Here is a 16,549-nt window from a genome sequence, read left to right as displayed (position 1 = left end):
ACAATAGGATCCTAATTTAATAGTATAGATGTTTACGATTTAGTATATGTGGAGTTGAGTTTATAAAATCTTATAAATGATTATTAAATATTTAGAGAACTTATGAAAACAGTCAACATATAAAAATAAATTGGAAAAATGATATCAAGTTTGTGGTAAAATTAAAATTGCCTGGGACTAACGAATCTTTTATTGATGTTCTCCATAGTCCATACACAACAAACATTCAGACAGACTGGTTGCTTAGTTTCTGTTGTACTTATTCAGACAGACTGGTTGGGTTACTTGTGTCTGGTTGGTTATTTGCTTGGTGTACTTCCTGAGTGTTGTTGTCAGGCATGTGTCGGCTTGATGAACACGAACATTTCTCCACCCTGTTGAGGTACGAATCCATGTCTGGTTGATTAAACTCTTGCCACAGATTATTCACTTGAGTCTTCTTGAAGATAAAGAAGCTGAATTTCCCGAGGTTGAAAACACACATGGCAAAGGCAATAAGAAATAGAACCCAGAAACTGTCTACACCGAGCTGCCTAGATTTTGTAGAAGGATTTGGATCCGGGTTGGTGACAGGATCAGGGCAGGTTTCGTCTTTGTTTTTAAACCATGCTTGCTCAAGATCCCTCCCTTTGGTTGACTCTGCCACTTTTAGGATGGCCCTTGATACATCAGCAACCAGAGGTGATCCAATTGGAAAAACCTGCCAAAACAATGGGAGCATTTAGTTTAGAAAGTTTCACAGAAGTTTTAGTGGAGACAAGACTTACAAAGCCAAATCCATCAACGCTGAAGGGTTCTTCAACCACTTGATAAGTGCAGTATTGTCCAAGAAAGAGCCTCATATAGGGTACTTCCATGAAAGCTGCAGAGACACCGCCATTTTCTGGTCCTTTTCTCAATAGTTCATCGCAGTCGTCTGCGGTATCAAAGGGTATGAGGCTAGATCGAGCGAAACCTGCTTCTGTAAGTTTTCCAAAGATGAAAGACGTCCTTGTATATCCCACCTTTTCTCCTTTCTCAATCAAACTTCTCATGCTTGTTATGGTTGGATCAAGTTGTCTTGTTGTCAAAAGGGACGCCAAGCTGGCCGTGTAACTTTGGGTCAACACGAGCACAATAAAGTACCATGTGATAACAAGAAGCCTAGCTCCAAAGCTCAACACTCTTTCTCCTGCAAACCGGAAGAGTAAGCATTAATAAGGAAATTCATGATATATTCAGAATGATATACTGAGATGTAGAGAATTTACTTGGAGCAAAAACCATGGTAGAGAAGGCAAACCAGAAGATTGTACTAGCTTGGTACTTAGCTGGTCCGCGAAAGTCCGGGTTAATTCTATGTTCAACAAACCAAACAGTAAAGCCAATAAGGAAGAAGAAGAAAAAGGAAGTCATCCACAGTTTCCACGTTAAAGGCTTCAAGAAACTGATACTGTTTCGTTTAACTTGGTCTTCTACAGGGACAATCAACCCCATTCCTGATTTAGTGTAGGGAAACGTGAAGTCGACATAAGACGACCTATTTGCCAGTATAGTCGTATCTCCTACAACCGCGTCATATTTCTGATACAAAGTAAAGGAAAGAGAACATACTAACATGAATAATGTAATATCTAACTCGATAAAATAGTAAACACGATAAATTAATAAATTTTACTACTGTCAAATTACATCGGTTCACAATATATGATACAATACGATAAGATAAATAAGTGTTTTTTTTTGTAATGTATAGTCATATTTAAATCATAATAATAATTATATCTAAAATTTGAATAAATTTTTTTTTTGTCAGCATATTGTTTCTTTTTTATTTCAAAGGAATTCATAACTTATTTTTTTCTCCCCTCTTCAAAACATCTTAACATGATTTTCACATTCTATCATATATATATTATTTTTATACAGGAAATAATCTAATAATAACAATAGTAAAACCAAAATAATTATAAAATTTCATCAATCTAGCTATAAACCCTGAATACAATTATTCTCCTTCACATAAAACATGATTGAAATATATAATTCTAAAAAATATAAAATTGTAAAATAAAAACTCTATTAATTGATAAAATTTCATAATCCCAACATTATAGATTTATAGAGTTTTTACTATATATAAGGATAAACAATCTGTTGGGAAGTGATGGTCAAAACTCACCCCGAGATACACTTGGTAGACCAGGTCGTTGTGATCCCCGGCTGGTGTGCCATCAGATTTCTCGAAAGGAAAGAAATCATAGGAGACGTCATAAGGCATTGCTTCGGTCACAGCCTTAAAAAAATCTATGCAAAAACCTTTGACTTTTTGTGAATTTGTGATAGGATCCTTTTTGACCTCTACAAGATCGGTGTAACCAGTTCTCTTTGGAACTCCAATGCGTAACCTCTTCCCGTTTGTTGGGATCTCCCATCCTTTGGGAACAGAATTAGCCTCTCCAGGCCATATAATATGTTTAAGATGATCTTTCCAAGTGGATAAAGCTCCCACGCTTTGCTGTTCTTGGTCTAGTTTCTTCACAAGACCATTTTCTTCCGTCCAGAATCCTATAGACCTTTCTCTGGTTCCAATTACATTTACAATCTCAAGCACTGATGGTTGCAGCTGCCCCTTGAAAAAGCAAAAATCTCCGGCAAGTCCTTTGAACTGAACTTGTGAGAGTATCTGAATAAGCTTTGGACCGTATTGAGATAAACCAAGAGCTTCAAGTTCAGAAACATTCCTTCCAAGATCCACATTACTAAAAGTCATATTATTTGTTCCAGCTTCTTCAATGGCTATTGCCAGCGCGGTGGCAGCATCATAAGCCCACAATCCAAAAGCATTCAGCTCCACCTCTGGAAACATCTTCCTCCAACGAGCTCTAAACTTTTCAAGCTCTTTAAATTTTCGAACATAAGTTTTAACACCCAAAACCCCCTGCATAGCCTCAATGCCCGTCTCATTTATTGAACTTAATTGATCGGCAATTCCATTGGTAAGAATCCAGACATATCCTGCCTTCATTAAACCGATCTCATTAATTTTAGTGAAGATTCTCGAGGCAAGAGAAGTGGACATGTGGACAATAAACACTCTTGTGGGCATGGTCATCATCTTAGAAAGCTCCAAAGAGATTTCATGATCAGTGGCATTGAGAGATATTACAGAACGGTATGGTATTCGAACGTTGATCTCTTGCAAAGCATCAGTAAGATGTGGCATTATACCTTCACCAAACGTGTTGTCGACGTAAACAATGACAACCTCTCTCCACCCGAACAGCTTGATGATAGAACTTATGGCGTTTACTTGAAATGAGTCCTCATATGTAGCTCGGAAGAAGTATGGACTGCGAAGAGAAGTGAGAGAGGGACTTGTTGCTGAGTAGGAAACAATTGGCACCTGCGATTTTTGCCCAATATCAATCATAAAATGAGCTTGCATGGATGTCTGCGGCCCCAAAATCGCCACAACTTGCTTGTTCTTTATCAGCTTAAGAGCTATTACCACATCAAAAGGAAGAAAACATTGGTTGATTAGAGGAGGGTTGACCAAACATTAATCAAAAAGAAATATAGAAACAAGCATGTCATGACGAGGAAAGAAATATAGAAACAAACATTTTGACAACTATAATTAATTCGAGAATTTTTTTCTAGGATAGCTTTTTAAGTTTTTGTCATAAAAATAGTGTTCAATGAAGAAAATGACAAAATAAGTTTTATTAAAAAGTAAATTAATTTAGATTTAAGGTTTAGAGTTAAATAATAAGTTTTTGGGATATAGTTTCAAATTTTAGAAAAGAAAATAAATATTGAAAATTTTAAAATAAAAAAGGACTATTTTGTTTTTTTATTGAATGTTATTTTTGTGATAAAAACTTAAAAAATGTTATGTGAGAAAATTTCCCTTACTTCAAATAGAAGAACCTGCAGTACAACCATGAAATGTAATCTGTAGAACACGAGATCATAGCAATCAACTCAACCTACATATGTTTCAAAAGTCTTGTATCATCTATAAATTATTTTTATGGTTCAAGGTCATTCATGAACATGCATTATCGTTCGTCCCCTAAAATTTTGTTTCTCACTATCAGTGAGGTGTTCTGGTTGGATTGGTGATAGCAAATGTTTTGTTTCTTTGAAACTTTGATTAGCAAATGTTTCTCGATCAAGTTCTTATATAGAACATAGTATTTTTACCTAGTTATGTCATATTTGCTAGAATGAATGTATTCTTGATATAGATTTTGGAGATAATTTAAATACAAAGGAAGAAGAAAAAGATGATGTTGATCTTTTAGTGCACTTACAAGGTTCACATTAAATAATTTTCAATAACTTCAAGACACGCTTTGACATCAAAGGTCCATAAAAAACCTAAAAACCCCTCAACTCTTTAGCCCCGTAATGTTTGTTTTTTACATAAAACCCAAACCTCCTTTTGCTAACACTATAAGAAAACAAGGGATTTTTCTACGGCATTCCCAACGGAAAAAAAAATTCGGGAATTCCCAAAGAAATCCAGACGAAACCTAAAAATATGGCTTATAAATAAAAAGTTCTAGTTGTAAAACAAAATATACTATATTTGGAATATATTTTTTTGGAGAGAAAAACAAATATATTGAAACATTCAATTCTATTTTAGAGATTCTGTATTTAAGAAAAAATAGAATATATATATTTGGGTGAAAATAGAAATGTATATCGGAGAACCCATAAGACAAATAAGCAAGAAAATATTCTATTTTCACTATGCAAAAATGGAAATTCTCAAAGATACCACATTCATAATATCATTTTTTATGTTTACACTAACTGCTTTAACCTTATTTTTAATGAATGATAAAAGATACTTTATATCATTAGGGTTAACTAATAGACTTAAGATTTAGAGATGAATGGTGAAATAGAATTTTTAGAATGTGAAATTTATGATTCTAATAAATATATAAATAAATACTTAAAAATAGTTCCAAACATAATTTTTAATTTTCAAAAAGAATTAAAAAAAAACGAAATTTCAAAAAAGAAAATCAAAATAAAAATTATAAAAAGTTCGAATTTGAAAAAATATAATTCGAAACCATAATTTTTTTATTTAAATAATAATTTATTATATATGTAGAAAACAAAAGTATAAGAGTATTTGCCACTTAATGGAAAAAATATTTTCCCACCCCAAACGATTGGATTGTTAAGATAATGATTAATGAGCACGTGGTCCCAGGACCGGATCTCTGAGGTTATAAATAAGAACTTTGATAAAAAAAATTTTTTTAATAATTAGAAAACTTATATTTGTTTATACAACTCCCAAAAAAATTGGGAACAAAATCATATATTTATCCAGATCGGCCATGCGTGGTCCATTGGAGTTGGAAACAAGAAGCTTAAGAAAAGAGTCATTGAAATAAAAGAAATAAGTCAAATCCACCGGTTTTGTCTCGTCAACGTTCTACGTGCATGAAAATCTTGCTTTGATTTCCTAACCGCCACTTATTATTATATATGATTGATTGTCATCGGTCAAGTCAACCTTTAATTCATTCGTCAAAACATGACCGTTTGCTATTTAAGATTTAACTAGGTCAAGACAAGCGCAGGGTGAGAATCAGGGTGAGACGATTACTAAACCACAAAAGTTACATAATAATTCATGATATATATATATATATTGTTACATAATAATACATTTTAAATCTAAAAGGTAGTAAATGGATATCTATAGTAGAATAAAAGTACGTCAATACTAATCTCGAATCACGTAAAAAAATTGATTTTAATTACTTTTACCTTCAAACTCTAATTGTTGACATGATCAAGATGACTCCAAACACCAATCTACTATATAATGCTTCTTCCGTTTCAGTTTAATTGCTATTGTAAAATAAATTTTTCATTATAAAATAACTGTCATTTTAGAATTTTAATAAAAAAATTATTAACTTTATATGATATATGACTATTTATATTTCAGTTTATTTTTCTATTGGTTTAAATATGATATTAATGTATCATTAAAGATATTTTTGTTTAGAAAATATACAACTTTTTTTTTTAATTTGTGTTTACAAATTTAAACCAACAATTAAAATGAAACATTTTATCAAAAAAATTAAAATGATACAGAGAGAGTACAATACAATGCTTTTAACTTTTAAGTAGTACCAATGGCATTATTCATAATTAGTCTAGTGAAAAATGGTAGTTATAAATGTTGGCTGAGAAAACATGAGAAAGCGACATATCATCAAATGACACAGCTGTAACTAAAATAAAAGCAAGAATAGTTTTAAAAATTGCTTCTCCTTTTTCAATTATAAATAGTATGTTGTAAATATTAATGAATATGAATATGTCTATATAATATGCTATTTAGTTTGATGTAAACCATGGTCCAAAGAATATTAAGAACCGATAAACTAGAACAGAAATATTTATTCAGCTGTAGCAATGTATTAATGAACATGCTTGTATGGCTAACTGTATGATCAATTAGAACAGTTCATAAATTATATTTTCAACTCATATTTTTGTGTTCTTTCTCCAGACCAAGTTACACATTTGAACATTTAACAATTTCTTACGTTTGTATTTGACTGGTTTATGATTATGAGGGTTTTCTAGTGTGTTGTTTATGATTCTTTATAGTGGTCTAAATGATTATATAAAGCGATGAGGACAGTATAATAATAACGTGGGATTATTCTTTAATGAATCATAGTATTAATGATAAGTTGACTTTATATGAACCGGTTTAAGAGCATCTCCAAAAGAAACTCTATAACTCTAAATATAGAGTTTTTTGCTCTCCAAAAAGGAATTTCAAAACTTCAAATTTGAAGTTTTGAAGAGTGAAACTCCAAATATAGAGTTTCACTTTTCAAAACTTCAAATTTGAAGTTTCATCTTTTTATTTGCATTTTGATCCTTACAATTATACATCATATTTATAATTCTTTAATATTTTTTGTTTATTGTTTTAATCCTTAAAACTTTTATATCTCATAAATATTTTAAATTTGTTTTATAAATTTAATTTTTACACATGAAATTAAATAAAAAAATTTAAAACAAGATTTATAATATTTTAAAACTAGAATTAAACAACAAGAATATTACAAAAACCATAATACAAACTTATTAAAAAGACACATGAAGACATAATTATTACTCGAATTTAAATATTATAACAACACTAATAGTATGGTAAATTTGCTCCGGAACCTCCAAATTCTCCAAAATATTGTCCAAACAAATTTTGTGTAACCAAAGATGATTGTTGTTGTTGCTCTTGACGCATTTTTCGTATGATTCTTTTTTGTTCATATCGAATGTATTCACGAATATTAACATCATTGATAGAAGCTAAGTTTTTTAGCAATATTTTATTTTCCTCTTTTACTTCTTTAAAAGCTAACTTTTTTGCTTCATTTTGCAGTCGTAATTCAATCATCTCATGACCTTTTTCCTTGCTTGTTGTACTTTCGTTTAAAAGATCAAGGATTTTTTCGTTTGATGATATCAAACTATCAGTAGCCATATTGTGAGGATATCCGATTTCAACAATTTTTGGCTCATAATCTACAAATAAAAATAAAGAGAATCATTTCTTACTTCGAAATGCACTAGTTGATCATATATGGGAACATTATGGAAATAATTTTATGGAATAATGTAATATTTGCTTGCAGTTTAATATTTAATTATGTACTTTTATTTATAGTTTTATATTTTAGTGTAAGATTTTTTTAATTAATATTTCTGTAATATTTATATATATGTACTAGTTATTTATAGAAGTTTTATGAATTTACATCAACTATGACAAATATAAGGACCATAGTGTAAAATATAAATAATTTTGAAGTTAGGTTTGAAGTTTTACTTTTGGAGAAGAACACATTGAAACTTCAAATATAGAGTTTTTGAAACTTCAAAATAGAGTTTCTTTTTGGAGATGCTCTAAGGGCATAATCTAGTAATTTAAGGGCATCAGCTGGTTTAGTTGTTATTAACATACAAAAGCAAGGTTATTCTTTCTCAATCTTCCTCAATTAATAAATACTCCCTCTGTTTTCTTTTATATGTCGTTATAAATACTTTCACACAGATTAATGCACTAAGTGTATTTCCTTTCTTATCCTTCATTAATTGATTATTTTGTATACTAAAGCACGTGAAATAGAATAAATATAGGGTAACCATAGTCTTTTGTCACTATCATTTGCATTGTTTTCTGAAATACGACAAGTATATTGAAACATTTTTTTCTCTCCAAAACGTCTTTTAAAACAGAACGGAGGGAGTAAGGGACAATGATATAAAAAATTTCATTAAAAATTAATTCATTTTTAAATATAACTATATTTAGTAACTAATACAACGGCTTTTAGGGTCACCAAACAAATCTAAAAGTAGAAAGACATTTTTTGTCTCTTTCAAAAAGACATCTTTTGTCACTTTCAAAAAGAGAATTTTGTCATATATTGAGGAGAAGAAACTAAGCCTAATTTTCACATGTAGAATTTTAACAAACTAACAATAACTGTTAAAATTGACAAAAAGAAAACAAAAACTGTTAAAATATTTCTCAAATAAAAAAGACCAAATTTAGTTCAAAAAAAATAAAAATAAAAAAAGACTACGTCCTTGTTTCAACCAACCTTATTCAAATCCGATAGAATGAACGTTGTTAAGAAAATAAGAAAAAATACATATATTTGGTTGTGTATATACATATAAGGTACCTGCGGCGGCAGCACCAACAACGTCGTTTCTGGAGTCCGCAATGTTTGGAATAAGCCTTGTCTGAAATTGGGGACGAGAAGAGTAGAAATCGGCGAGAGACAAATTGATGCAGCGCATTTCAATGTCCGAGAGCACTGTTCCGACATCTGTTACAACACCCACATTGACTTCGGTTTTCCTATTGTTCTGCCCTCTGCTAAGTTCCACCAAGATGAAGATAGATATGAAGAAGACCAAAAGGCTCTTGTTTCTCTTCATCGTTCTACCTTTCGTTTACCAAAAGTATTGAAGTTTTTGTTTCCTCTTTTTTTGAGATGAATGTGCTTAAGGATGGGAATTAATGGACTATCCGTTGGTATGTACGGATACGGTGATATTATTTAATAGGTTTATGAGTTTCTGTTGACCTCGTTTAGAGCACTTCATCCCAAAGATGTAAAGAAAGTTCTTAAAATAGTAAAATAAAAATAATTATTAAATATTAGTTGGGTATTTCAAAACTTTAAAACTCTGTAACCCAATAGTTTCAAAATCTTTCTTTTTAAAATAAAACATTAACATGCAATTTTTTCATCTGTGATTCTTAAGTTGAATCATCTCTTAGGCCATCCACAATAGTTAGAGTCGATAATGAGTTTTTTTAATGAGTATTTTATTAAACAAATGCCAATAATCACTAAAAATATAACTAATGCAATAATTGTTTACTAAGAAGATGCCATGTATTCTAAAAGTCTCTCAAGCATTTGTTGAAGTCTCTCCGGGAACAATCGACTCTTTGTTTCTCTCTCCATTTTCCTCCACTTTTTGTTTTTTTTTTCTGAATTTTATATTCATTAGGCACTTGCTTAGGTATCTCGCGCATGTTCTTAGAGCACTAGTAGTGGTAGTATCTAAGACAGTTTCTTAAGCAATATATATGCTTGTGAGAGACCATTTAAACACTTATCATTTTATTATTTGTTCAATTTTGTTTTTGATTTAAAAATTAATTAGATAATTAAACTGTATAAAACATAATAGTATTATAGTAGAGAAAAAACTCTTGTGGTCTCTTGACAGATGATGATGCCCTTAGAACATGGGCAGAGGCAGGCTCTGATCCAATCTCTCACAATTATTATAATAATAAAATCGAGTACGAAATGTAGAAAGAGAATAAAAATTAACTTTCTGACAGTTGAGAAACTTAAGCCAACGTGTTTATTTCTTATTAACTTAGAGCATGAGCATCAGTGAACCCCCCTTTGGGGTTCATCTTCTTAATTTTTTATTATTAAATTTTTTATTTTTTTCATTTTGATTTTTTTTTTTTTAAAAAAAAAAAAAAAAAATTGACCAATCGCGGGCTGCCACGTGTCGTGGTGCCCGCGCTACAGTGATGAACTTTAGGAGAGAGGGTATCATGCAGAAGAGGTGAGAAGGGGTGAGTTCATCACTTTTGCTTTTTTTAATATTTTTTTTTTTTCGTAAAACGTGTGAACCTCCCCCTTGAACCTCCAATGCTCTTGCTCTTAGTTTTCTTTTGTTTTGAATTTTAATTACAAAAATAAATGATATAATTATTATATACATCAGGTACTAATAAGAAGGTATCTACCACTAATGATGCTCTTATATATCTAATATTCATGACAAAACGTAGCATATTTAACCACTAACATGTCGTGGCAAAATCAGAGCTTTCAGCCACATTAAGATACAATTTGAAATTGGTATGAACGTATAACCCCACATTTTCTTTTTGTGGCTTTTAGTTCATACAACAAAAAAATTGGCTTACAACCACGAAATTTGGCTTATAGCCACGAAAAACCATGGCTATAGCCGATTATTTTATTAGTGTGTTGTTCTGATCATCACTCTTTTTGTGACGAATACAATGCTTCAGTTTATTGATTTTTCTTCCTCTCCACTTGTTTATTTCTTGAAAGTTGAGCTGAATCACAGCCGCCTAAATGTCAAATTTACTATACGTACAAATGTAACGAAAACAGAATCTCAAACATACCAAACTTGTCTTTAACTTTAGTTTTGTGTGCTTAACTTTAGTCTCCAAGTCCAAGGCATAAATCAAGAGATAGACATGACACATCTTACGATAATGCAATGTAAATTATTACATGTTTGTTGTAGCCATGAAGGTGGCTCGGAAGTCCAAACAATCCACCATTGTGCATCTGCTGCTGATCGAGTACATGGAGTTCAAGGTTTTCATACGATTTGGGACTAAAACTGATGTTTTTCAAACACATGACCAGGCCAAGAACACTGCCAGACACGTTTGAAAGACTTCATGAGACGATTAATTATTTCCATAAACAAAGCTGTCTGTGTGGTAACAACAAGGTTGTGAGGAATAGTTTTGAAACATCTTTTTTTTATTAAGACGACTTGTGTTATCTTAACCATATCACCATGTCACAAGATACACAATCCAGAAGAATGGCTAACATCAGAGATCACATAACCTAAACCTAAACTCAAAGATAAGTTTGTTTAAGATATGAAAAAAAAAACAAAAGCAAGAGAATGTCTTAGGTAACCAAAGCAAGTTCAGCGCTCAACCCGGAGAGCCACAACCGGAAATGTGTTGAGGATCACCCCACTATTCTCTCTTGAGGTTCTCCAAACAGTCTTGATGTTCCCATTCACACCATACCCATCAGGAAGCTCTTCCGCACTTCCTTTGTATGGTCCATATTTATAGAATAATGTTACATCTTGTGGCCAATTGGTGAACACAATTGAGTTCCCACTCACACCACACCCATCAGGAAGCTCTTTAGCCGAGAATGAGACATTTCCCAAGCGTGCAATAACCAAAACACGGTCTCCCAAATCACTGACCTTGACCCATTTACCAGCCTCCTCATCTAGCCTGCTAACGTTACATGTGAACCGGTTAAAATCGAAGTCCCCAGACGGTACCATTACCTCAACCAGGAAAAGCTCATCGTCGCCAGATGGAACCAGAAAGTTTAAACCACTTTGTGGTAAGGGCATCAGGTCAGTCACCTCCAGCGAATGAGGGTCGATACCAACAACGGTTCTTCTGCTAAGAAAAGATACGTAAAATCGACCTCTGAAAGTGACCACATTCGAGCATAAAGTCTCTGAGAGTTTCTCAAACCGTTTCCACTTCATTTCCACACTTGTTAACACCATTAGCTTTCCATAATAGTAGTTGAGAAGCACAACGAATTCTCCTCCACGTCCTTCCTTGTAGAGCGGAAGAAACGCAACACCTCTGTAATCTTTAAGTTCCCAACCAAACATTCTGTACTGATGGCCTAGAGGAAAGATCTGGCAATCATTCATCTTCATGAAGGTTGGGTCAGATCCTTGAATCTTCACCTTCACTGAGCACTGAATAGAACATGGAAGCTCCTCTGACTCATCTCGTCCTATCCCTCCAAAGAAATACTCGGAAGGCGACTCAGCAGTAAGAGCTGGGACTCTGAAGAGGAAATAAGGGATCTTCCCGAGGATGTACGAGCCTTCTTCGTTTGTCTCGAGAGAGAGCTTATCGAAAGTGGGAAGAGAGTAACTGGAGCGTAAAAGGCAAGATGGAAAGGGAAACGTGGATCGCCACGAGGTGCAAACAGAGCGAGCATGAACAATATCGAAACAGTTCACATTGTCGGTGATAATCTCAAGTAGCTCTTTAGGGAGCTGAGACCAGTCTGGCAATAACGCTGATGATCTCTTCTTTTTAGCGGCAGGTTCTTCCATGTTTGGTAATGGAAACATACTGTTATTTTCGAAACTTGAACCCTAAACCCTAGAAAAGTAAAGAAGCCTAAAACCAGATAAAAGAGAAAGATATGTGTAAACACTTTTTAAACTGTGATGCTCTTCATGCGGTAACGACTTCTCTGAGTTCTTTTCCGTAACGGTCCGATTTTGAAAACCAACGAAAAATAAAGAAGAGATTGGTTGACCGAGATAATTGTTTCTTAGTTTGTGAACGATTCAAGTGGGAGAAAATCTCAATTTCTATTTTCTACAGATTTTTGGGATTACTACAACGGTGGAGATTGGTTAACTTCTCACAAACGTAATTTCCTTTTATTGAAGGAAACTTTCAGAAAACTTTTTAGCAAAAAAAAGAAAAAAAACTTTCAGAAATTGATTAACTAGGAAATTTCCTAAAAATGGAAAACCTTATTGTTGTTCATCTATATATATATATATAGTTGGCTTTTTTCCTTCTTCTCATAAGTGACATGAGGGGTTTTCAACACGTGTTATCCATATTTTTTTTTTACATTTTAGGTCATTCTTCTTTAGATTATTGCAATTTTGCCAAGTATTTTCTAATGATGCACTATCTAATTTTTTCGCACTAATTGTTATCGTATGAAGTTTGATAATCTATTTTATTGTTCACAAAAATTCAAGATGAATAAAAAAATAGAAATTTATTTTACATATTTAAATTATCCACAACTAAAAATAACATAAACTTTTGTTATTTTATTACTTTTTACCATTTTCTATTATTTAATTTACAAATTATATATTTATTTAACTATTAAAAATATAAAATGACCAAACTAATAAGAAGAAATTAGAATGCAATATATAATCTAAACATAAAACTTCCACGGTCATTTAAAAAGAGAGCAAAATACCATATTAAAACTAACTCAATAAATGTTTGAAGCTGAAAAAAAGTCAACAAAAAAGATAACATATCTCATCTTACCATAGAATGTCTTGGCTAAAATAAGCAGATGTCACAAAAAGGTAAAAAAGATAAAATATGAGACAAATCAATCTCCGGAACACAAAGGATCATGATCAAGCACCAGCGCAAAAAGCCAAAAAAGCGGATCAGAGAAATAATAATTATCAGAAGAACAAAGTCACCACGAAACAAAAAGACGCATGTCTAAAGCACCGGAAGCACAACCACCAGCTAAAAGATAAGGAACACTTCACAAACTAAACAAGCACATACAAAGCGTCCATGCCAGCGAAGAACCACAAAACTCTGAATAGAAGAAACCAAAGCTCCAAAAGACTAACTCATCACACCTACACCAAGAGATACATGAGAAGAAGATAAATAATCTGAGCGGGAGAGAATGGAAGCCAACCACCGAGAAACTAAAGCTTAAGCTTGAGAACATAAATAACCTTCTAAGTGCACAAAGCATATATAGAGAAAAACACTATCTAAACCTGGAGTAGCAAATATGGCAAAAGGGAGAGCCACCAAAGACGTGATCAGCGATGAAAGGTGCAACGAGATGAGAGAAAAAAAGAGATAAAAATAGACAAAATGAAATCAATAAACCGTGGAGCCATCATCGAGCTATGAAAAAAAGCATAGAAGTAAGATCACCAAAAACCAGATTTTAAAAACCAAGACGAGCAGAGACTATCGACGGCAAACCAACGACGAGGAAAACAACATCAATGACAACTAAACTCTGACTCAACCCAATGAGAATGCAGTTTTATAATTACCTTAGCCAAAATCTAAGGAAAAAGAGGATTAATATTGACCGAAATAACATACAACACCGTAAGAAACAACTGCACAACATGGAACTAATATGTTTGATCTATAATAAATACCAGATAATATTGGCTGACCCACACCCGTCCCGCTCAATATAATCTCGCCCCGAACCCGCACCCGCGATTTAAAAATTTCAAATGGTTCAACCCGCACCCGCCCCGCGGTGGGTCAAACGAGGCGGGGCCCGCGGGGAATGATTCAAATTTCCAGCTCTACACATAGGTGAGTTTTTTTTTCCATTGATGGTGAGAAGCACTGCACACTAGAAAAGTAAACAAAATACATAGATGATGACGGCTCAAGATCAAACAATATTCTGCGCGAAGCGCGGACACCCCCTGGTTTACCATAAATTCAAGTTTAATGGCTTTTGAAAATTAAACGCCCTTATGTTTCTTATGGTTAATACTATATAAAAAAAATTAAAATTAAGAAAGTTTCTGGAAGCTCACTGGTTAATACTTATGGTTAAACCACTAGACTAAGGGTTCATTAATATTTTTACACCAGGAGGGGGGATTAAAAGCTACGAGAAACATGGGTATTTACATCATATTGAAAATAATTATCAAATATGTTTTTGTGGTTCTGCAAAATTTGTATTCTATGGGAACTGAATCCCAAGTATAAAGTAAACAACACTAAATAACCTCTTCGTCGATAGTTTGCAAACAAAAAATAAAATACTGTAATATTCATTGGTTGTACAATCTATTTTAATATTTGAATGTTAGTAAAATAGTTATATATATGGATTTTGAAATACGAAACAAAGATGAAAGATTGCTCATACAATAATAGGGTAAATGGTCATTTGATATCCAACATATTGTAATATGTTCAATTTATACTCGATTTATATGGTCGTGCTAAACTTTAAAAAAAATTCAAATAACATACCTAATGTTTATTTTTTTAGTCAAATCATACTTTGGTTATCATACCACATCATATAATTTTGCTGATTTGGATGTTACGCTAACTAATTTTATTGACAAAAATGCCACATGTATATGTGGTATCTTCGTCAGTAAAATTAGATGACGTAGCATCTAGATCATCAAAATTAGATGATGTGTCAGCTGATGTAGCGACTAGGGTTTGATTTGGCCAATAAAATAAATGTTAGATATGTTATTTGAAATTTTTTAAAGTTCGGGTATGTTTTATTACGACTATATATATCGGATATGAATTGAACATATCACGATATGTTGGGTATGAAATGACCGTTTTCCCATCATACTATATTTTTAAAATATCTCATCATTATCTGAAAGTTTTCAATATATGGAACTCAATCCAAAAATACAGTGTAAATTTTAAATACACACTTAATCGACCATTGTATCAAGTAAGATTCTTCATTTTTATGCAATTATATTATAAGAAGAAAATCAGATGAAACTATAACTATAATGTATGAATGCTAAATAAACACTTAATCAACCATTGAATCTTTCTTTTTCTACCTCGAAGCGGTTCATTTTTCGCCGAAATCTCTTCTAATCTAGTACTGTTATGACCAAAATGGTGGTAGTAACCACACCAGAAAAGAAGAGAATTCTCCGGAAAAAGAATCGCTTCGAGGTAAATTGAAAGGTATGACCTGGAACCACTAAAGTTTGCCAAAGATTAAGCACAGCTGGTGAAATTTGTAAAAAGAGAAAATTTTGATAGGAGAGAGTAAGATGTGTTGGAGAAGAAGAGAGAAAGAGATAGATATATATAGCACCAAAAAATAAAGACGGTCTTATCAGCACGCTATGTTCAATGTTTCTGTTTGTTAAGTTTTTTTTTCTTTTGACTATCTTTGTATTTTGCCAACTTTTGTATTTGTTTCCTCTATATACACATACCTGATATACCAACAAATTCTTTCACATCTTTTCTCTAATATTTTCCTTTTGTAATTTATTATTACATTGTATTATGATAGTACATACAAAAACATATTTTCTATATTCTACAAATTATTTTAACCCATTTTCCTATATTTTATGCTTAATTATTCAGTTGTATTTTAATAAAATAAAACAACAAACTGAAAGTTGGTTCCAACAATCGAAAGTTGAAAACATGATGCATAGCTTTATAGCGGAGTCAGTATCTTTCACTTCTACATAGATAAAGAAAGAGTTATTCTTGGGTTCACCCCCTAGGGTGAACCTCTAGTTTCACCAACCAATAGGATTTCGTTATTTCAATTTTGATATCTTTTAGAAAAGGAAACAAAATATTGTTAAGATATATTATGTTTTTAAAATAAAAAGG

At 32.3% G+C, this 16,549-nt stretch overlaps 2 protein-coding genes across 2 annotated transcripts; both read right to left on the bottom strand.

Annotated features, from left to right (window-relative positions):
• Positions 1–259: 259 nt before the first annotated feature.
• Positions 260–9,000, bottom strand: LOC111215250 (glutamate receptor 2.2-like). Its single transcript, XM_022718660.2, has 5 exons — positions 8,742–9,000; positions 2,162–3,483; positions 1,251–1,563; positions 768–1,171; positions 260–700 (listed from the first exon to the last, which is right to left on the bottom strand). Exons 1-5 carry the CDS (start codon positions 8,998–9,000, stop codon positions 260–262), a joined length of 2,739 nt encoding a protein of 912 aa, XP_022574381.1.
• Positions 9,001–10,767: 1,767 nt separating this feature from the next.
• LOC111215249 (F-box/kelch-repeat protein At1g64840-like) lies at positions 10,768–16,530 on the bottom strand. Its single transcript, XM_048777722.1, has one exon. It carries the CDS (start codon positions 12,493–12,495, stop codon positions 11,299–11,301), a length of 1,197 nt encoding a protein of 398 aa, XP_048633679.1. The 5' UTR covers positions 12,496–16,530; the 3' UTR covers positions 10,768–11,298.
• Between the last annotated feature and the right edge of the window lie 19 nt (positions 16,531–16,549).

The sequence above is a fragment of the Brassica napus genome, chromosome A4, assembly GCF_020379485.1.
Source record: "Brassica napus cultivar Da-Ae chromosome A4, Da-Ae, whole genome shotgun sequence".
Classification (NCBI taxonomy): domain Eukaryota; kingdom Viridiplantae; phylum Streptophyta; class Magnoliopsida; order Brassicales; family Brassicaceae; genus Brassica; species Brassica napus.
Note: the sequence above shows the minus strand (reverse complement) of the source record. Positions and strands in the feature narration are given on the sequence as shown.

What these genes read in the sequence shown, in the direction of transcription:
- LOC111215250 (XM_022718660.2), bottom strand. Translation starts at nt 9,000, where the DNA reads ATGAAGAGAAACAAGAGCCTTTTGGTCTTCTTCATATCTATCTTCATC. An exon ending in TACCATGGTTTTTGCTCCAA is followed by an intron (nt 1,172 to 1,250) that starts GTAAATTCTCTA and finishes TCCGGTTTGCAG; the next exon opens with GAGAAAGAGTGTTGAGCTTT. An exon ending in GCGTTGATGGATTTGGCTTT is followed by an intron (nt 701 to 767) that starts GTAAGTCTTGTC and finishes TTGTTTTGGCAG; the next exon opens with GTTTTTCCAATTGGATCACC.
- LOC111215249 (XM_048777722.1), bottom strand. Translation starts at nt 12,495, where the DNA reads ATGTTTCCATTACCAAACATGGAAGAACCTGCCGCTAAAAAGAAGAGA.